The sequence below is a fragment of the Schistocerca piceifrons genome, chromosome 2 (assembly GCF_021461385.2).
Source record: "Schistocerca piceifrons isolate TAMUIC-IGC-003096 chromosome 2, iqSchPice1.1, whole genome shotgun sequence".
In the NCBI taxonomy this organism is placed as follows: Eukaryota; Metazoa; Arthropoda; class Insecta; order Orthoptera; family Acrididae; genus Schistocerca; species Schistocerca piceifrons.
Window position 1 is genome coordinate 270,174,702 of NC_060139.1, and position 23,251 is coordinate 270,197,952.

Genomic DNA, 23,251 nt, shown 5'->3' on the forward strand with positions numbered 1-23,251 from the left:
CGGAGCTAGTTGGCATATAAACTTGTACTGCTGTAGTAGGTGTGGGTTTCGTATCTATCTTGGCCACAATAATGCGTTCACTATGCTGTTTGTAGTAGCTTACCCGAGTTCCTATTTTTTTATTCATTATTAAACCTACTCCTGCATTACCCCTATTTGATTTTGTTTTTGTAACCCTGTAGTCACCTGACCAGAAGTCTTGTTCCTCCTGCCACCGAACTTCACTAATTCCCACTATATCTAACTTTAACCTATCCATTTCCCTTTTTAAATTTTCTAACCTACTTGCCCGATTAAGGGATCTGAAATTCCACGCTTCGATCTGTAGAACACCAGTTTTCTTTCTCCTGACAACGACATCCTCTTGAGTAGTCCCGGAGATCCGAATGGAATATTTTACCCAAGAGAACGCCATCATCATTTAATTATACAGTAAAGCTGCATGCCCTCGGGAAAAAATACGGCCGTAGTTTCCCCTTGCTTTCAGCCGTTCGCAGTACCAGCACAGCCAGGCCGTTTTGGTTAGTGTTACAAGGCCAGATCAGTCAATCATCCAGACTGTTGCCCCTGCAACTACTGAAAAGGCTGCTGCCCCTCTTCAGGAAGCATACGTTTGTCTGGCCTCTCAACAGATACCCCTCCGTTGTGGTTGCACCTACGGTACGGCTATCTGTATCGCTGAGGCACGCAAGCCTCCCCACCAACGGCAAGGTCCATGGTTCATGGGGGGCGGCTTCTATTGATATTACGTTTATTTAGTACTGGTCACGCAGAACAAGTTCAGCAAAGATAATGCAAGCGAACTCAGTCAAGGCGGAAGAGTATCTGCGTAAATATTTCAATTTTCAGTAAAACGTACAGTGAAAAGTGGGTAGCAAATGATGCACTTGACTATCAGTGTCAGATTTGGTTTAATCCTGCGTTCCGAAACAACACCACGTTACTGAGCTGAGGAGAAGAACAATTACTATCATATGGCGGGAAAAGTTTGCAAGTCTGTATTCCATCAATGGACGTTAAAATCTGAACTTTTCCTAGATACAAGAGTTTAAACCGTATATTTTACGTAACGCACTTCATTGTACGCAAATAAAGTAGTTATGCGGGGGGGGGGGGGGGGGCACAAGAAACATTTACTAATTATCACCTTGATACTATTACACACACGTGGCCAACAGAAATTCAAAAACACCGACACACAAGATTATTCCTTCCCTATCTTACACGCACACACTACCGTATAGTTATTCACTCCCCTACTGTTCATTTTCAGACCGAAACTGCACTTTACAAATGTGGCAGTTGCTCCAACCGACCACGTGGTGGGAAGCAAAGTACACAAAGAAAACATATGAGAAATAAAAAAATCCCCCACAATATTACTGTGAAAGAAACGCCACATTAAAATGTTAAACAGAGAGCAATAATACGACCGTGAGCTTAAGGGCCATGGTGCGTGCCTGACCAAGGCACAAACGGGAAGTTCTTACTGCAATTTGACCAAATTACGAAAAAAACTCTCATTTGAGGATTTTGTGGTAATCTCACACCTGATTGCAACACCTGGACCTTAGTAACGAACAGATTTGAAACACTGTAATACCTTTGTTATCATTACTCTAGGTCGAGGGCTACGCCTCCACGTCTGCGCAGCGGCGCTACCCAGCAAGCAGTGGACCTGTGGCCACATCGTCTAACCGTTGCTCGTTGAAAAAGTGGTGCAGGGGGTGATTCGCCAACCTGACAGAGCCTATACTCGTGCCTTCGCGACCTCTCTGACCTTACTTGCACAATTTCTTTGCTAAACATGTTCGCGTTTGGGAGTAGATACTATCCTGCCACAGAACCACTCCACTCATACAATGCCACACCCTCTGACTAAAGCTTTCTGCTACTTCACATAATTTATCATTCATACAGCCCAGGTCGCACAAGGAAACGTGGCACAAACGTAATAAAATCAATCAATCAATAAATCAACACCGTTTGGTACATTCTGTCCTGCTTGTTACCCACTGATATATTTCTGCCGAGTAAAAACACTCTCGCTATAATTCTCCTGTACCGGAATTTATTGAAAAAAATATGGAACGGGACAACAAGTTCCGTTTCACCCCAAGTCATGCATGCATATACAGCCTTGCATACATCCTCTGGCAATTCCTGCTGGGCCATTTTACAGTTTGTCGATTTTTTTTTTAATTAGTCTTCACTTTTGCCTGCTTCATCTGCTGTATCTTAAACTTTCTCCTTTTCCGATTGAGTTCAGTCGGTCATACGTCGTTATTTCTTCAAGGATTTCTATTGGTCTTTTTTTTTAAATTGATCATCTGCTTCCTTCAGTATCCCTCAAACTTACCCATTCGATTTCTGTTGTATTCCTCTCCCCTGTTTCAGTCAATCAGTGCATAATGCTTAGTTCGAACCTCTCAACAGCCTTTACATCTTTCAATTTATCCAGGCCCCACCTCCTTAATTTCCTACCTTTCTGCAATGTATTCAGCTATAATTTGCGTTTCATAACAAATACGTAAGTTCAAATGGTAGTCGACACAAACATAACAAGGTCTGTTTTTGCATGATCCTTTCTGCATAGTTATTGTGGTACGAAAACATGTAGCAGGATTTTCCTAAAATCTTTCCTAGAAGACGATTGAGAGGTTGGCTTATAGCGTCAAGAACTTGTGTAGAAATCCCTAGCATTAATATTATGTTTTTGTGTGTAGCCTTATAAATAATATGTTGTGCAAACAGTGTATTGTAGACCTACTTATTTAACCCCAATCTTTGTAATGAGCACAAAGAATCTATTTAGTTGTAGTTACTCACCACAGCGCACTCCAGTGGGGCAACACGCATCCAGAGCGTCTGTGACGTAACAGATATCCTCTTGATCTCGAGGAACGGCGTATACCACACAGTCAGTAAGGGGGCATCTGAAAGCAGCTTCTCCCCTGTTATGTAAATGAATCCACATTTTAGGCAGTTTAATGTGTTTCGTTACTAAGCAGCTACTTCTGGATAAATTTTAAGGAAGTAGGTTTTATATTTATTGATATGTATCAATTTCAAAGATATAGGCTGAAGTTGTAGTGTGAAATATGAGTTACAATCAACACTAATGAAACCGTAAACCTAAAGCAGATAATGAATCAGACTTCTGAATGGAATGTAAGAATTTTGTTAATTCCTGTCTTTCCTCATTTTGGTAATTTATTTCTTTAGTGCTTGAAATAATCTTTCCTTCTTTTCTCAAATACTGAGCGAATGTAGCTGAATGGTAACATTATGGAAGTTTTATTATAATTACATTTTTTCAAAATACCACAACTTATTTGCAATTCATACAGTAGACGGTAAGACAGTACTATACATTTGTTTTCTGTATTAACATATCAACAATTTTTACAGGGTAATGGCATTATTTGCTGCTGGCTAAGGAAGCGTCGAGTATGAAACCCATGTTAAACCATCACTCTGAGATTTTCCACAAGATGGAAAACACTGGGAACATGTTCGTAAGTGAATGAAAGGAATGTGCACTGAAACATTTAAAGAATTCAATTAACATAGATAAAAGAAAACGTATTTAAATGTAGCAGATCGTTATTGTTTTTAAGGGTGACAGTGGCTATTACGTACAATAATTGAGAGCAATACCTCGTAAAGAAGGAATATTCCCGTGAATCGTTCATCCTGTTATGAGGCTCTAATAAAGTAATGCTACTTCGTTTCCAGTAAGGCAAACGGTCATTATTACTTATTTACGGATTTACACTCACAGACAATCAGCTAAATAAGTAAAAAAGTAATCAGTAATTTTTAGTGATGTCAAGTTGATATTAACTATAATGTAGCGTTGATGGCTGTAGAGAATTCATCTTCTGAATATATCATATTCTTTAAAATACCTTTCCGATTTGCAAACTGGTCCACAAACAAAATGTAGCAGTTTCATTCTGAAAGCTCTTTATGGTAAAAAAAATCTCTTATCAAAACTAACTTTTCAATTTTTGTTGAAAGTTATCACCTGTTAATCACGTTATATTGGGTTCATATACCTTCACGAATAGTTTCGATAAACCTTCGGAAATCGAAAAAGCATACAGTGCTCAATGAAAAAAGTAATACATGTAAAATTGGGAACCTTATTCCAATATCGTCAACTACATCTCTTTTTTGTTTCGAAACAGTTACCGTCATAACTCTGTATTCCATCACCTTCCTGAAAGGCTGAAATTTAACAAGTGTTCTGCTCTTCAGTACGCCTTATAACTGACCTCTCAAGCACTCCAGTCCTTATCCTTCGAAAATCTGAGAAGCCATTTACCTTCGCAGCTTGCCAGACCATAGTTTTTCTTTTACTGATTGTTTTCGTGGATCTCCAAGTCATCGAGTCACCAAAGCCCAGGAACGTCTCCTTCCACATTACGGATCTCATAACTGCTTTAACCCATCAGCCCATTACATCCTTCATTTCCCAGTACATCAACTCACAAATTAACAAACAATCATTTCACATAACAACAAGGTCTTCAACACCTACGATCTGAGGTTCAAAGCCATTAATTGCCTCACATGCACTATTACTAGTCTCTAGGCCTCTTTTATCTCCATCAGTATCTTATCTTCTTCACAAAACTTTTACTTTTCCACCCTACAACTTTGTAGGTTATATCCTCAATCTTTAGGTGGTCGGTCTGCCTTTTCCAAAGCACGAGAGAAAGCCATTCATATATTCGTCAAACAATTAACTTGTCCTCACACCACAGATTATTCTATGGCGCCTCTCACGGACGTGGAAAAGCGCTAGTTGCTGTTACGTCCATCCATACAAAGAGAGAGTGCAGATTCAATAAATTAATTTTAAATCCAATCGCAGAATCAGAGAGAAGAGGAAACGAGGAGTCCAAAGACCACAGTAACAGGTCTACTGCGTACGTATTAAGTGAGCTGAAGAGAGTAATGTGCGTATTTCCCGTGTTAATACAATTTTTTTTCGAGATTCCACACCCAGCGATGTTCTGCAAAACGTAATGGATCATGTTGATAAGTTAAGATTAAATTTGTGATACCTGTGAAGCATCTTATTAAGAAAATTCCTGAACAAAAGAAAAATCACGTGGTCCAAATTTGCTACGTGGCCATGCTGTCACAGAACGAACACGTTGTTTATCGGCGGACTCGGGTTGGTGCCGCAATAAAATACCCAACCGTAAAGCTTCGAGAACGTCACCGCCTCACCGCAAAGATGCATCGGGACAGAGCAGCTGGGCCTCCCCCGCAAAAATGGTGGTGAGAAGTATGTTTTAACGGTAAAGACTCACCACTTTGGAAGTAAAAACAGAGGAGGCTCGATATCCATCCCCATCTTCTGTAGTCTCTCGTCCGTCTGGTTGGAGTTGATCGTTCACGAAGATCGGCGTCTAAGCCTACCGCCAACTTACCTTACACTATGTTCTAGCCTCCATCACCTTGGAGTCACACTTGCTGTTTAGTCGCGGTAGCAATGGAGCAGTGTCCCCAGATACGTATTCGGTGTCGTTATCACACGCGCCAGCGTATCTGCGGTGCGGTTTTTTTCTCAGACTGATGCTACACATCTTTTGTTCATTTACTCTAGGGGATGGCACGAACCTGTTCATCATTTCCACTCTTCTTTATATAAATTCTCTTTTCTGTGGAAAAGCACACTGTCGCCTTGGAAAATCCGAGATTGTGGATTGCTAGCTTTGCCACAATGAAAAGTCTGCCTCACATTTATTTTTTCCAGTTGAGGTAGTATACCGAAATTAGTTGCATTTCCGGCTTTCTGCTGCTTGTTTGATACTTCTTTCCTCTCCCTACTTTCTCATGCACTTTCTCCGTTGAAACACCTGCTACAGATTCCAATATTTCCGATGCTGTCACTGTCTGGGAGACAGGAAGGTCGTTCCCAGGAAGCAAATACTTACGTGAAGATGGAGGGAGGAGAAGACGTTAGAGCAATTGATCATATTATCACCTTCACTTGTATTGCGCCAATGGGATTCAGCCATTTCTTTTAATATCGTTGTTGGTCGTACTGAGTCTATCGCACTTCCACTTCATTTATTAAATGCAGCATAAGGTACAAGACTGGATGGCGAGTGTTCATACGTACAGGCTACAGCCACGCAAGATCAGCTTTACATCACGCATGTCCTCGTTTGTCAACTACTTAAATGTCAGCATCAGACTGTTTTATTTAGGTGGACTTGAATGCAAGCCCTATCACAATAAATTTTTTATATCTTTCTCAAATTAAATGACATAAAAATTTTGATTTTTGACAGGCAATGTTAACGTAATCCGTATGTGGTTTTATTTGACTTTTTTACATCTCTGTTTTCTTAACTTCTGCAACTTCTGCTTCAGTTTCACTCCACAATTGGTCATACTGAAGCGACGCAGACTATTGCATACAGGAAGTTCGGAGATTCCCGATACACAATTATAGAAGTTGTAGAGGGGAGTGAATAGATAATATTTTGAATGGGAACCAGTATCCCAAAACGTACCGCTTCCGTGCTAAAGCATTTGAGAACATGTTGGTAAAGCGACCACTTTAATTGTTTAGGCGTAATCCAGCACATCAGTTGCTCGTGTACTAGTTGACGTGTTGTCTACAACGTGATTCAGTTCGGCTTCTTCCAATTCGAGTGTGTAGCATCTCGTTGGAACCTGCTGAGGGACCCTTTCTCGTTACTTACGTGTGGTGAAAAGGGTATGCGATGGAAACGGACGCTGTGGAGAAAGATCTTGATAAAGGCGACGAGCAGCTCTTCCATTACCTTGAGCTTCGCCGTTCAGGAGAGTCATGCCGATGTATTCTACAAAGCTGTACTCAGCCATGTCGCTCAAACACTCACAGATATGTGATGAGGCTCGAACCAGGTCAGAGAGGTAGTATGGATGCCGATCCGTCATAACCGCTCCCCACTATGACTACCCTGTTACATATCTACCCGGAAAATATGTTTTCAAACAGTTGTAGCACGATAAAGGTATATTATGAACTCAATCTCCTTACGAGTGCTAGAAGCTTGTAATGGGAATTTATGAATAACCTGTATGGAGTATTACTACTTATTGCAAGAGTGAACGAAATAATACCACAATAAATATGAACTACACCTTTTTATGGAATACGGAGATTCATAAGCATAGGGTGCATATAATTCTGTATCAACAGCGCTTGAGAAATAAAGATGTGACTCGTGTGGTAGTTTACTAAAGAGTATATTCAGTGTTGTACTTTACGTATGTTTTATCAGCACTATGAGTAATTAACCACTGAGAGAAGAGCTACACAAGGAGTTCAATGCCAGCAAAATAATGATCAACGATCATAAACGAAATTAAACTATGTGAGGGAAAAGAATTTCGTCTTAATGGAATTTACCTAAACCACTTTCACTTATTGATCCCCATTGTGTCGCTTACCTCTAGTTTCAAGAAACAAGTTTTAAAATAAGACTGAAATCAAATATTCTACAAGCAACATACGGAAAATTATACAAAGTGACAGTTAAGCCATAGAACAGGTGGATGACTGTCTTCAGGGCAGGTGAGGACACTGCGAACGAAATAAACAGGAGAGTGAACACGGCCATGCAGTGCATTGGGTAAAATGAATAGGTTCTATGTAAACAGGTTATATGTGAAGCAGAAAGTTCAAGTTAATGAGCATTAACTAGTTTTGATTTTGGTGGAGAAATACAAAATTCAAAATCTTAGGGCTGTCCAGCTGTAAATAAAGAGAAGAAAGTTGGCAATTATTAGGAGGGAGAGTAAAATAAATAAATGGATCAGGAACAGAATATGTTATAATGACATTATTACAACGAAGTGGAGTTGAGTGCCACACTAAAGAGCCAAAGGAACTGGTAGACCTGTCTAATATCGTAAAGGATCCCCACGAGCTCGCAGAAGTGCAGCAACACGACTTTTCATGCTCTCGACTAATATCTGAAGTATTGCTGGAGGGAATAAACACCATGAATCCTGCAGGGCTGTCCATAAATGTATAAGAGTACCCCCAAGGAGTGGAGATCTCTTCTGAACAGTACGTTGCATGGTATCCCAGATATGTTCAACAATGTTCATGTATGGGAAGTTTGAGGCCAGCGGGAGTCTTTAAACTCAGAAGACTGTTCCTGGAGTCAATCTGTAGAAATTCTGGACGTGTGGGAAGTCGCGTTGTCCTGCTGGAATTACCAAAGTCCATCGCAATGCACAATGGACATGAATGGATGCAGGTGATCAGAGAGTCGTATCTAGACGTACCAGGGGTCCCTTATCACTCCAACTGTACGCTTTCCACGCTATTACAGAGCCCCCACCACCTTCAACAGTCCCCTGCTGACATGCAGGATCCATGGATTCATGAGGTTGTCTCCATACCTGTACACGTCCATCCGCTCCATACAATTTGAACCGAAACTCGTCCGACCAGGCAACATGTTTCCACTCATCAACAGTCCCATGTCAGTGTTGACGAGCCCAGACGAGGCGTAAAGCTTTGTGTCATGCAGTCATCAAAGATACACGACTAGGCCTTCAGCTCCAATAGCTAAGCCAATATCGATGATGTTTCGTTGAATGGTTCGCACGTTGATACTTGTTGATGGCCCTGCACTGAAATATGCAGCAATTTGCGGAAGGATTGCACTTTTGTCATGTTCAGTGACGCCAGCCGCAGTGTCCGAGCGGTTCTAGGCGCTACAGTCTGGAACCGCGCGATCGCTATGGTCGCAGGTTCGAATCCTGCCTCGGGCATGGATGTGTGTGATGTCCTTGGGTTAGTTAAGTTTAAGTAATTCTAAGTTCTAGGGGACTGATGACCTCAGAAGTTAAGTCCCATAGTGCTCAGAGCCATTTGAACCATTTTTGTTCAGTGACTCTATTCAGTTGTCATTGGTCCCGTTCTTGCAGGATCTTTTTCCGGCCGCAGCGATGTGGGAGATTTGATGTTTTAGCGGATTCCTGATATGAACGGTACACTCGTGAAATGGTCATACGAGAAACTCCCCACTTCATCGTTACCTTGGAGATGCTACGTTGCATCGCTCGTGCGCCAACACCACTTTCATACTCAATTAAATCTTGATAACCTGGCACTGCAGCAGCAGTAAGCGATTTAACAACTGCGTCAGACACTTGTTGTATTATATAGGCGTTACCGACCTCAGCACCGTGTACTCCATGTTTTCATATCTGTAAATACGCATGCCTTTACATTTCTTTGGAGCTTCAGTTAAAATACGAAGTATTTGTTGATTCCAAGAGAGAAAAAAAGTGATCGAGATAACAACCAAATCCACTAATATGATGTAGCTGTGATAACAGCAGGTTGCAAAAGCTCAATGTCAGTGAGACGTAAATGGGTGTGTGCAAAAACCTCCTACGCAGGGAAACCTAGAACGGGAACCCATTGCTGGAAGTTCCACTGTGGGTCACACAACTCGAACATAAAGGACGCATGACACCTGGAATTTAGACTTTCTTCTACAAGTCCATTTTTAAGCGTGCTATGGTTGTCAGTCTTTGTAGGATTTAAATCAGGGGCTGCCAAGACTTCAGCTCCCGAACTTTGATCTGGCCCGAGTGGCACAAAGATCTGTGGCACTTCACAGTTCCACCATCACCACGGCGCGCTATCCGAGCACTTGGCGGGGTTAGGGGGGAGGTGTGGGACACCAAGGGACATTGAGAACGTACCATATTTAAATGCGAATACAATGGCACTGCTTATGACTTTGTTCTGTATTTCACACATCTCAACGACGTACATAAAAAACGAACCCAATTTTCGGCATTGTTTAATTATTTTTAGCGCTTTGAAAATATATTTGGTACTAACTGTCGGCATAAGCACAGACACAGAACATTTCACAGATTTTTGCACTCAGATTGCCATGTAAATGTGAATTACTCGGTTGCATAATCATAAAAAGGTCTTTCAAACAAATATGTCGATCGAAATATTGTAGCACTTGTGCAACCACATTATGGAGATGTGGAATCTCCATCTGAGGAAATCAATGTAGACGTCATCGATATTTTTAAAGTAAAAGGATTTGTCATTAAAAGCGGGAATTACCTTGCAGGTCAACCAGTTAATTCAGCACTTGCGTAGGGGTGCTTTCAACTTAAATGGGAATCGGCCTCGAAAACAGATGTAAGACTGACAGTATCCTCAAAACAAACTATCCTTATAATTCTTTCAAGGCCCCACTGAATTCTTCAAACGTTCGTTTGCTTTAATGTTAGTGAGCTTAGGGAACAGAACGGTGTTTATCTGAATACTTTCGTTCTATAAAAAGAATTTCTTTTTATGTGTATCCCATCAAATCAGAAAGTAGTTGTTTACAACTTCTTACTGTGGGCACCTGGGCAGCCAAGTCCACTTAAGATGCGAGGTTTACAATTGATTCAGGATGTTCTAATATTCGTTTCTGCATCTCTCTTTCCTTCATAAATTAATCAATACCGAGTATTATACCGAAAAATCGTTCCAGTGATGTCCCTTGACGTAAGTTACACACTTTTCGGTAATATATAATGTCTCCACACTCTTCCGTGAATTGCAACTGACAGTGGAATAATGCATGCGATCTCATAAATTGTACTATTCATGTCACCAATACCTTCACGTGCTGCATGCCTGAAAATTTTGCCTAAAGTGCTCCTTGATTTACTAAACAATTAACGTCGTCAGTCGACTGTTGTACCTTTTTGCTGTTTCATTGTCAACTACATGTTTAAATTCTTTCTGCTTGATATTGTAATGTCGTTTCATAGGAAATTTGCAGTACCCGTCGTTAATGCGACTGCGTAATAGGTATTGACAGATCTCATCCCTCTCATCTGTCTTTCCTACTCATTTTTAAAGGCTTCTGACGATAGAACGTTGGACTGCCCCCTTTTGTGGAAACATCCACTGGACCTGTGAAAGTTCATCATACAACGAGCAAATTGCGAATAGAAAATAGCGCTGTTACCAGGATTTGGCCGAGCTGAAGAGATTGTGCCGACCGAAAAATGCCACACCGTAATACTGTACTCCGTTCATTGTAAGAATAAACCTCATTTATACATTATACTACGTATTCTTCCGCCTTTCCTGGAACTTCGTTGGATATCGTTTCAAGAGGAGCGGAAGGCAAGCTGTCTCCAGTACAGTCAATTACGATAATGAGGACACGTTTTATGATGTGCGTTACGTGTACATCTACTCAGCGATAATACGGGGCAACAGCTTTATCGGTGCATGTAACTTGGACAGTACCGATCGGGCAAGTGATCCGACCAACCCGCAGTGACTTGAACAGTTGCAGTAAAGTCGTAAAAAGTGACGAGCAGAGAACAGCTTTGAATGTCATTTAATTTTTAAACGGAAGAAAATGGTATGTGGTAAAACTCAGGCGATTTGCTTCTTAGGTGACGGGACGGAAAACATAACATGCTCTCGATCTAAACAAGAGTGATGACAATTCCTGACTTTAGCAAGGGTAATTTTTTTGCACAGGCTATGTGTGGCGTAAAAGAGCACTGCTGGGATTTCACCAGGTAGTTAAATATTGAAATCACTGAATGGATTACAGTCAGTCGTCCGCTAATTCCTCAACTCCTTCCATATCGGGCTCTGAGAAATACATTTCAGTACCCCTGAGTTGATAATGAGGCGTTCAACAACAGAATCCACAACCACCAAGAAATCGACGTTTCCTCCTCCTTTATGACGGGCTGTTCCGTATTTCGCCATCGTTCGGCAGTGACGTGTCACAAAGCTTCGTGTATTAGGTCCAGTACATTTGACAGCTTAAATGTCTTGCTGTATCTAGTGACAAATCCCTTAACTTGGCTGCAGATCTATTTTGTTGGCTTCAAATTGCAGTGTTAAGGCGACAACTGTAAAAATTCATCATCTCTACGGTCTGATTTCCGTGTATCTACGACGCTTATCACTGTGGCTCGTGTAAGACTACATCTGTCCTACAAAACCATAGGCATATTCAATCAAAGAGTGTTAGATTATTTTTTTCCAAAAAATTTAATTGTGTAATGTTTTCTTAACTTCAACAATCTTTTATAAAATATTGACTATTAAGTATGTGTATTTCCAATGAAAAACAGAATTTCGCATGCGCTACATAATAAGGAACTAGAAGACGTGCGTTTTTCTTGAAAAGTAATGGTTAACTGTGAGTTGATTACCATACATTTCATGAATTGCATATTTAAATGGTTTAGGTATTCTAACAACAAAAAATTGTAGGTAACAGGGCGATTTGAACCACTACTTTCCAGTAATCTACGACGCTACCAATTACGCTTCAAATTCTTTATGAATTTGGTTTCTTATTTTTAGTACATAATGTTTCTCGAAAATAGTTAAAGCAGATTTTCTTGTGTAATCTTGTGAGAAACATTAACAACAACTTGCTTCTCGCCACTAACGATGTTTCGCTTGCTTGTTTCACTACGAAGCAGGAAGCAGTGTCATCCATTTTGACGGTACGTGAGAACTGCGAGACAATCACAGCACAAGTAGCTTATACAGAGACTGTGACGACACGATTTTTTAAATGAAAATTACATAGTTGAAGCGTGATTAAGAATATACCAGAATGTCTTAAAGTTTCATTTACAGTGATATAGTAGTAAGATATCTAATGCATAAGTTGGACCTACTTCCAAGAGCGGAATAATACCAGTGTATGACAGCTACTGCTGCTGACAAGGGAACCTCCCCATCGCACCCCCCTCAGATTTAGTTATAAGTTGGCACAGTGGATAGGCCTTGAAAAACTGAACACAGATCAATCGAGAAAACAGGAAGAAGTTGTGTGGAACTATGAAAAAAATTAAAAGTAAAATATACAAACTGAGTAGTCCATACGAAGATAAGCAACATCAAGGATAATGGGTGCCTAGGGGCGCGGTGGTCCTGTGGTTAGCGAGAGCAGCTGCAGAACGAAAGGTCCTAGATTCAAGTCTTCCCTCGAGTGAAAAGTTTAATTTTTTATTTTCAGTTTATGTGACAAACTCTTATGTTTTCATCACTTTTTGCGAGTGATTATCACATCCACAAGAAAATCTAAATCGGGCAAGGTAGAAGAATCTTTTTACCCATGTACAAGTTAGGTGGGTCGACAACATATTCCTGTCATGTGACGCACATGCCGTCACCAGTGTCGTATAGAATATATCAGACGTGTTTTCCTGTGGAGGAATCGGTTGACCTATGACCTTGCGATCAAATGTTTTCGGTTCCCATTGGAGAGGCACGTCCTTTCGTCTACTAATCGCACGGTTTTGCGGTGCGGTCGCAAAACACAGACACTAAACTTACTGCAGTGAACAGAGACGTCAATGAACGAATGGACAGATCATAGCTTTGAGAAAATAAAGAAAGTAAAATTTTCAGTCGTGGGTAAGACTTGAACCAAGGACCTCTCGCTCCGCAGCTACGCACGCTAACCACGGGACCACGGCACTCCTCATGTCTCCTTACCTTGATGTTGCGTATCCTGGCATGGACTACTCAGTTTGTATATTTTACTAATTTTTTTCATAGTTCCACACAACTTCTTCCTGTTTTCTCGATTGATCTGTGTTCAGTTTTTCAAGGCCTATCCACTGTGCCAACTTATAACTAAATCTGAGGGGGGTGCGATGGGGAGGTTCCCTTGTGAGCAATCATCGCGTTTGTGTTTGTTTACGCCAGGTTTATTCTCATGACGGCCTCACCTCAGCAGTCACCTGTGAGCTGGGATGAAGACCTGACAGCCGAAGACTGGCAAGCGGGAGTCCGTGGTTCGAGTTCGGGACACTGGCCTTGCCCCGCCGCGCCGCTCCGCTGGTCGACGCACAACACACGCGGCCGCTTAGAGAAGAGAAACACTGGGACGCCACATCCAAGGTATCACCATCCGATGCACGACTTCGCTCGCAATAATTAAACGGGCCACCTCGCGCTGCGCGTCTCCAGTCAACTGGGCGAGACGGCGACACGAGATACACACCGCTACGCGTAATCAGACGCCGCCGCCGCCGCCGCTGCCGCAGCAGAAGACTTCACAAACGACACAGCTGCCGCTCTCCGAACCAGAACATCCCGTAAGACACAGTTGTACAAATCTTCAATAAAAGTTATCTTCTGTAAAAATGATGTTTCATTCGACCTCATACCCGAGCCAAGGAAGAACCCACCCTGCCCACATGTTGTTAAAAGTTAATTTATTTAATATTTTCACCCTGACCGAATGCTTTAGAATGCTCAGCCTGTTAATTAACAGCATCAAAAGAGAAAACCCAGTTACATTGAGTGACGGAAGTGTCACATTTAGTAACACAACTGTTACAATTGGTCACACTATCAGGACCGTGGAGGACCGATGTACTGAGCATCAACGGCACACACGATTACAGCAGCCAAATAGATCTGCTATTGCCGAACGTTGCTTGGCTAGTGGTCACCCTGTGTTATATAACAATACCGAGATATTGGCGTGCACGTCCAGTTGTTGGGACAGTGTTATTAAGGATGCAGTTGAGATTAAATTAGCGAGCAACCTTGCAAACAGTTATGGAGGTTTTTGTTTGAACTCTGCTAGGAATGCCGCTCTCTCCCTTGTCAAAAAACAGAGGGGAAAAGTCAATGTTACCCCATCTGCTAGTTCGTAGTATCACTATCGATATCTCTGAGTTTGGCCATCTTTGGCGGCATTAGTGCTCAGTGTGAATGTGTTACCTTTCCTGAGTTATTTAAAGAACCGAGGTTTTTAATTTGCCTGTCCGTTGTAGTTTGTGCGTTGAAAACGGCGGGATGTAATCCCGCCGAAATATCGACGGTCGCTGTAAATTTTACCTGGCTGAAGTCTCGTGAGTTGTTCGAAAAGTGTATCCGCCAGGAGAAACTTTTGTCCGTTCCATTGACAGAAGTACTTGCCAATATTTCCATGGTAATACAATGTCTGTACTACCTTTAAGTACATACAATGCCGCATTTTAATCAGAAATGATGTGACAGGTAGTTCATCATTTTAGGAGAGTATGACCACAAATTTACACAAAATGATACAGACTTGTCGAAGAAAAGATTGCCCAAACAGTCGCTCAATACACGGCGCACGTCACTCTTGCGGCAATGCAGGCGTGTATTTTCGCATGCAAACAATCGGATAGGTGCCAAATGGCATCTTGCGATAGAGTGTCCTCCCAAGCATTTTGCGCCTTTTGTTGCAATTTGGCAATCGTTGTTGCAGGCTCTGGAGAACGGAGAGGTTCCCACTTAGTCACGCCCCATGCGTGCTCAACCGGCGAGGGATCTGGTGAACTTGTTGGCCAGCGCAGTTGTTTTACACAACGAAGAGCAGATTGGCTCTTCTGCTGAAGAAGAAAGTCGCCTTTCTATCGAAGATACACAACAACCTGCGCAATGTAGCGGGTACTTGTTACTTTACCCCGCAGGCTCGTCAAATGTGACTGCTAGTTGTTGTAGCAGGATCTAATAAAAATCTAATTATATTGTTATAAATGAGTAATGAACAGATGTTATTTGATTATGTAAATGAGAGTATACGTCTATACTTGTAAGTTGTGATACCTGTGGATACAGCCGGCCGGAGTGGCCGTGCGGTTCTAGGCGCTCCAGTCTGGAACCGAGCGACCGCTACGGTCGCAGGTTCGAATCCTGCCTCGGGGATGGATGTGTGTGATGTCCTTAGGTTAGTTAGGTTTAAATAGTTCTAAGTTCTAGGCGACTGATGACCTCAGAAGTTAAGTCGCATAGTGCTCAGAGCCATTTTTAAACCTGTGGATACAGTCTTACAGAAGTGTTCCCTATTGTTTTAAGTTCAACTCATCAGTTGCGACAGTGCCTTGATATCTTACTTTGCCTAAGAGACGGCGACGTATGAAATTTTCGTCGGATCCTGTGTAGACGTTCGGTCGCCTTGCAGTTATATGGACTTCATTGCCTTGTTTCAGAATTCCTTTTCTGTAAGAGTCTTTTTGGACACAACTTGACTTAATTTCTGATACGGTTTTTTCTCTTCTGTAACTCGCTTATTATTAACTCTAATGCGAACGCACAATTGCATTTGTACGTAATACGATGCAACGTTGCCTACCATTCCCACAATGCTTCACTAACTGACGACTCACGACTTGCAGTCCATGACGTCTGCCTGATCTCAACAACAACAAGAAGAGCTGCTCAGGGATGTACCCATCTTATTCAAACACTTCTCGTAACTCGTTCTTAATCCGTGACAGTACGGTTTTCTCAGGCGTCCTCACACTCCAGTTAAATATTTCTGTATACTGTTTCAGATTATTTAATTTAATTACATTTCCTTGAGAAAATAAACGTACAGAAAAGATGAATTGCGTACATAATTTGTCCTTCAGGTCCAGATAATTATTTCTTGTCATGAAGACCTGACGTGCGTCTTCGTTGTGACCGATGACACCCGACACCATGAAGCCTGGGATGGGACCTGGTTGTCGTTGGCGGACGCACTCTGCAGTAGGCCGCTAACTAGGCTCGCCCCACGTACGTGTACGCCCATCACTCTCACACAGACAGGAAGTACTCTCATTACCCTAGATAACAGAGCGCCATTCCACTCTCTTTAACGACACCAAACCATTCATTCTTGGCGGCATCGTGGTATCAGTAATAGCCTGTCGAAAGGCACACACGATCTTAATCTTGCTGCAAGCAGACGATTCCCAGTGGCTCATGGTAACCCAGGAGATGCAGCATGTGCCCGGATTTCTTCCATAGCCGACGTTTCTTCAGCCAACGTTGCTCACACAATGCTTCGTTCGTGAAGTGCTTCTGCTCTGGGGGGGGGGGGGACGCCCAGAACCTGTTCTAACTGCATGGAAATGGTACACAAATCATCTACATCTACGTGATTACTCTGCTATTCACAATAAAGTGCCTGGCGGAGGGTTCAATGAACCACTTTCAAGCTGTCTCTTTACCGTTCCACTTTCGAGCGGCACGCGGGTAGAACGGGCACTTAAATTTTTCTGAGCGAGCCCTGATTTCTCTTACTTTATAGTGATGATCATTTCTCCCTATGTAGGTGGTTGCCAACAGAATGTTTTCGCAATCGGAGGAGAAAACTGGCGATCGAAGTTTCATGAGAAGATCCCGTCGCAACGAAAAACGCCTTTGTTTTAATGATTGCCACTCCAATTCACGTATCATGTCTGTGACACTATCTCCCCTATTTCGCCATAATACAAAAGGAGCTGCCCTTCTTTGTACTTTTTCGATGTCATCCGTCAGTCCCACCTGATGCGGATCCCACACCGCACAGCAATACTCCAGAATACGGCGGACAAGCGTGGTGTAAGCAGTCTCTTTAGTAGACCTGTTGCACCTTCTAAGTGTTCTGCCAATGAATCGCAGTGTTTGGTTTGCTCTATCCACAGTATTACCTATGTGATCGTTCCAGTTCAGGTTATTTGTAATTGTAATCCGTAAGTATTTAGTTGAATTTACAGACTTCAGATTTGTGTGACTTACCGCGTAATCGAAATTTAGCTGATTTCTTTTAGTACTCATATGAATAACTTCTCACTTTTCCTTATTCAGGGTCAATTGCCACTTTTCGCACCATACAGATATCTTATCTAAGTCATTTTGCGAGTCGTTTTGATCATCTGATGAGTTTAAAAGACGGTAAATGACAGCATCATTTGCAAACAGTCTAAGACAGTTACTCAGATTGTCTCCTATGTCGTTAATATAGATCAGGAACAATAGAGGGGCTATAACACTTCCTTAGGGAACGCCGGATACTACTTCTGTTTTACACGATAACTTTCCGTCTATTACTACGAACTGTGACCTTTCTGACAGGACATCACGAATCCAGTCGCACAACTGAGGCGATACTCCGTAGGCACGCAGTTTGGTTGGAAGACGCTTGTAAGGAGTGGTGTCGAAAGCCTTCTGGAAATCTAAAAATATGGAATCAATTTAACATCCCCTGTCGATAGCACTTATTACTTCATGAGTATAAAGAACTAGTTGTGTTTTCACAAGAACGATATTTTCTGAAACCCTGCTGACAATGTGTCAATAAACAGTTTTCTTCGAGGTAATTCACAATGTTCGAATACAGTCAATGTTCCAAAGCCCTACCACAAATCAACGTTAGTGATATAGGCCTGTAATTCAGAGGATTATTCCTACTTCCATTTTTAGGTATAGGTGTGACTTGAGCAATTTTCCAGTCTTTAGGTACGGATCTTTCTGTGAGCAAGTGGTTGTATATACACTCCTGGAAATGGAAAAAAGAACACATTGACACCGGTGTGTCAGACCCACCATACTTGCTCCGGACACTGCGAGAGGGCTGTACAAGCAATGATCACACGCACGGCACAGCGGACACACCAGGAACCGCGGTGTTGGCCGTCGAATGGCGCTAGCTGCGCAGCATTTGTGCACCGCCGTCGTCAGTGTCAGCCGGTTTGCCGTGGCATACGGAGCTCCATCGCAGTCTTTAACACTGGTAGCATGCCGCGACAGCGTGGACGTGAACCGTATGTGCAGTTGACGGACTTTGAGCGAGGGCGTATAGTGGGCATGCGGGAGGCCGGGTGGACGTACCGCCGAATTGCTCAACACGTGGGGCGTGAGGTCTCCACAGTACATCGATGTTGTCGCCAGTGGTCGGCGGAAGGTGCACGTGCCCGTCGACCTGGGACCGGACCGCAGCGACGCACGGATGCACGCCAAGACCGTAGGATCCTACGCAGTGCCGTAGGGGACCGCACCGCCACTTCCCAGCAAATTAGGGACACTGTTGCTCCTGGGGTATCGACGAGGACCATTCGCAACCGTCTCCATGAAGCTGGGCTACGGTCCCGCACACCGTTAGGCCGTCTTCCGCTCACGCCCCAACATCGTGCAGCCCGCCGCCAGTGGTGTCGCGACAGGCGTGAATGGAGGGACGAACGGAGACGTGTCGTATTCAGCGATGAGAGTCGCTTCTGCCTTGGTGCCAATGATGGTCGTATGCGTGTTTGGCGCCGTGCAGGTGAGCGCCCCAATCAGGACTGCATACGACCGAGGCACACAGGGCCAACACCCGGCATCATGGTGTGGGGAGCGATCTCCTACACTGGCCGTACACCACTGGTGATCGTCGAGGGGACACTGAATAGTGCACGGTACATCCAAACCGTCATCGAACCCATCGTTCTACCATTCCTAGACCGGCAAGGGAACTTGCTGTTCCAACAGGACAATGCACGTCCGCATGTATCCCGTGCCACCCAACATGCTCTAGAAGGTGTAAGTCAACTACCCTGGCCAGCAAGATCTCCGGATCTGTCCCCCATTGAGCATGTTTGGGACTGGATGAAGCGTCGTCTCACGCGGTCTGCACGTCCAGCACGAACGCTGGTCCAACTGAGGCGCCAGGTGGAAATAGCATGGCAAGCCGTTCCACAGGACTACATCCAGCATCTCTACGATCGTCTCCATGGGAGAATAGCAGCCTGCATTGCTGCGAAAGGTGGATATACACTGTACTAGTGCCGACATTGTGCATGCTCTGTTGCCTGTGTCTATGTGCCTGTGGTTCTGTCAGTGTGATTATGTGATGTATCTGACCCCAGGAATGTGTCAATAAAGTTTCCCCTTCATGGGACAATGAATTCACGGTGTTCTTATTTCAATTTCCAGGAGTGTGTGTATATATATTCCTAGCCACCACCTTTTAGACATTACAAACATAGAAATTGTTCTACGGAATAGAAGCCGTTGTCAAGGGGAGACGTTTATATCGCTGGGTAAGTGGCCAAGTGGCGTGAAATCGAAAGACCTGCACCTGGCGAACGGTCTACCCGACGGGAGGCCCTAGCCACACGACATTTCATCTGCACATAAACTGTTGGGTGGAATATACCATTCAACATGACAGGGGTCTCATCTATATCTTTCACAATAAGTTGGAATACTATGTGACGGCAACTGCATTGTATTTTCAGTTACTAGGTGAGAAAATTGTCTACGGTCGCAGGTTCGAATCCTGCCTCGGGCATGGATGTGTGTGATGTCCTTAGGTTAGTTAGGTTTAAGTAGTTCGAAGTTCTAGGGGACTGATGACCACCGATGTTAAGTCCCATAGTGCTCAGAGCCATTTGAACCATTTTTTGAGAAAATTGTGATAGTGGGAAGGTATTAAGGAAACAATGTATCACTATAAGAATCGTTCTTCAGGTAGGCAAAAGAAAGCTTTAGAACAGGAGTAAAAGACCATGTTTCTAACAGTATCAAAGCACCTGTACCCATAGTTCTAAACTCTGACACAGAGTTAAGCAAAGGTATCGGGATAAATTATTAGTGTTGTTGGTCTTGTAGAGATGCCTGGAAAAGAGGAGAAATACAAGACGTTGTTATGGAAAGATAAACGATTAAATTCATCATTGCAACGCATTCAGAGAATGTATCCGTTCCATACATCTTTCGGCAGTCAGTATCGTGCAAGTGAAAAAGAAACTTTTTATAATTTTGTTTCCTATTTTAAAGGAGTTAAAAAATGTTAGGCTTATGTATTGGAAGGACGCTTAAAGAACCAAAGACATATGTACTAAAACATAAGGAATGTCCAGTGCAAAACGACGTTTAACAAAACAAGTATTAGCATTGAGTTTTCAAAATGTGTGAATCAAGTTACGGGTTTTTGAAGAGATCTCAGACAGCGAGAGGCGTGCAAAGGTTCCCTAAGAAATTTTGGAGCCGGGACTGTAGAGTATGGTAATGGCTATCTTGTGCTGAATGTATCAATGGCTGTGCCGTAATAAAAAGCCACATTTGTAGACTGCCGTAAATAAAGATGCAGCACTCTCAGGGACTGTGTTCAGTGGCACCGGAGAGTAAAATATGTGCATACGGAGGGATTGTGGTGTTAGTGAATCATTTGTCTTTGTCATTGGCGATCAGATGGCGCACAGCATCTTGTCTGTTCACCCTCTGTTTCCACTCTATAGACAGTAACTGTGCTGACTTTATGGGTGAACAGTGCAGCATTCATTGAAGGGTAAAAATCATGCCCACGAGCAAGTGCATACGCCTGTTGAATAGCTTCAGCCATTTGAATAGGGTAGCATTGTGGGCGTGCAGGAAGCTGGATAGACGTACTGACGGATTGCTGATATGTTGGGCACAGTGTATTGATGGTGGGTCGCTGCCTTCTACAGCCGTCTGTAGAACATTACCACATATGTGTACGACGTAGTACAGACACACGTCAAGATCTAACGTCACTCACGGGAGAAATCTGACACATGTTCCACCTGCTGTGTCATCAGGGGCTATTGGGAATCGTCTGTTTGGAATAGGACTAAGAACACCTGTGAATCTGCTCAGGCTACCATTCCCACCATGAACTGCCAACCACGTGTACTCTGGCGTCGTAAAAGGCTTGATCGGAGAGTAGAATGGCACTCTGCTGCCTTCAGTGATGAGAGTGGATTCTCTCTGTATCCGGGTGATGGATATTCAGCTATGTAGCAAAACTGAAGAGCTGCCTATTCCAGTATACATTACATCACCACCGACAAATCACCTACTAGACTTCATGGAGGGGCGTGGGGCCACCTTTCGCAAGTCCGGTCATGTCTGGTGCTTCTGCAGGGTAAAATAACAAGTCCCCGCTACATTGCATAGGCTATTATCCCAAAGCTACGGCCGTTTCTGTGCTTTTTCAGCAGGACACTGCACATCCTCACACAACTGCTGCGACACAACGCGCTCTTGGTGGAGTACACCAAGTGCACTGATCAAAAAAATCACCAGTTGAACATGTACTTACTCGCCCTCCTGGTCCAGCATGAACCATTGCCGAATTGCAAGAAAAGTCGCAAGTTGCTGGTGAAATTCCATCGCAGGATGCCATTCGGTACATGTGTGATCGTTTGCATACAAGAATACGCACCTTCGTGGCCCCAGAGATGGACCGAGGGGGAGGGGGGGAAGGGGCGGGGTTATGCAGAGTGTAATGGCGCGGCTTTTCAGGTACCCATTACTATGACGGTGTGTTTCACTTGGTCTTGTTATGATGTTCTCCTATAGTGTCACCTCAATCGACAATAGAACGAACTTTTCGTGGTTGTATTTTTTTCTGGTAGTGTGTTTACTGACTATTTTTGTCTTGGTATACAACAATCTCGTCAAACATGACACAGTACTCACCGGCAGTGGCAGTGACGACAACCACCAGCAGCAGCAGCAGGGAGACGGCAGACACACAGCGGGCGCCGTCCATGTTGGTGTCGAGTCGCTACTGGAGTGGACACCAGACGCCGTCCGCGCTGTTTATAATGGCACCAGGGAAGCGAGATGAGCGGTAGAATACCTGCAGCGGAAATAACTGTGACATTAGGTGGGCGGTAGGGGGGGGGGGGGAGGTAGGAGGGAGGGACGAACCAAGGTCAACAGCTGCGCGACGACGCCTCCTACCATTACCTAACGCTGCCGCTCGCAAAAGTTGTAATTAACGCTGTTGAGCTCTGTCTGTTTGTCCACGAACTACTGATAAAAATCTCACACGGTTTGTACCGGGTGCAACGGCCACAAAGTGACACACCTTGTGACTGCAGTACTGTCCCATCGGGTCGTTACTACGGATGCGCGATGTTGGCACATCATCGATGTTGATTTCGATTACATCATCGACATCTCATGATCACTGGCTGATAATAATCGACACTAAAACATCGATATTTTTAACATCAGTGTTATATGATGAAACATAGAAACAAACAAATATATACAATATCTTGTTTACTAATCAGTAAATATAGTAACATTAACTTTACACACCCATAACTTTGTATCTTCAGACTGTAAAAACAATATTTATCACAGAAACAGCTGAAGCATTGTTGGCGGAAATGCTGGAGATCAGACTCTACAACTCAAATATTGAATTACAGTTCTGGTAGATATGGAAAGGATGTACTGATGACGTAATTACATATTTCTAATTCGTCTTATTTTAGATCTAGAAAGCACTCTATCAGATAATAACTCAACTGTGATGGGAAGTCCATCCCAGTTCTACTTTGCGTTTACTCTTTTCTCGCTCTATTTTATAATGTCCGCTCCATAAACTGTTTGTGATTAAATATTCTGTTTTCCAACAATGTATATTTTCACGGACAGTTATTTGCACTTTATGGTTTTCAT

General features: G+C 43.1%; 1 protein-coding gene across 1 annotated transcript in view; it reads right to left on the minus strand.

The window, feature by feature from the left end:
• LOC124775319 overlaps positions 1-22,328 on the minus strand; it is a 76,108-nt gene extending 53,780 nt beyond the window's left edge. Inside the window, exons 1-2 of the mRNA XM_047250153.1 lie at positions 22,201-22,328; positions 2,830-2,954 (exon numbers count right to left, since the gene is read on the minus strand). Of these exons, the coding sequence (XP_047106109.1) occupies positions 2,830-2,954; positions 22,201-22,328 (253 nt within the window). The remainder of the gene's footprint in view (positions 1-2,829; positions 2,955-22,200) is intronic.
• Between the last annotated feature and the right edge of the window lie 923 nt (positions 22,329-23,251).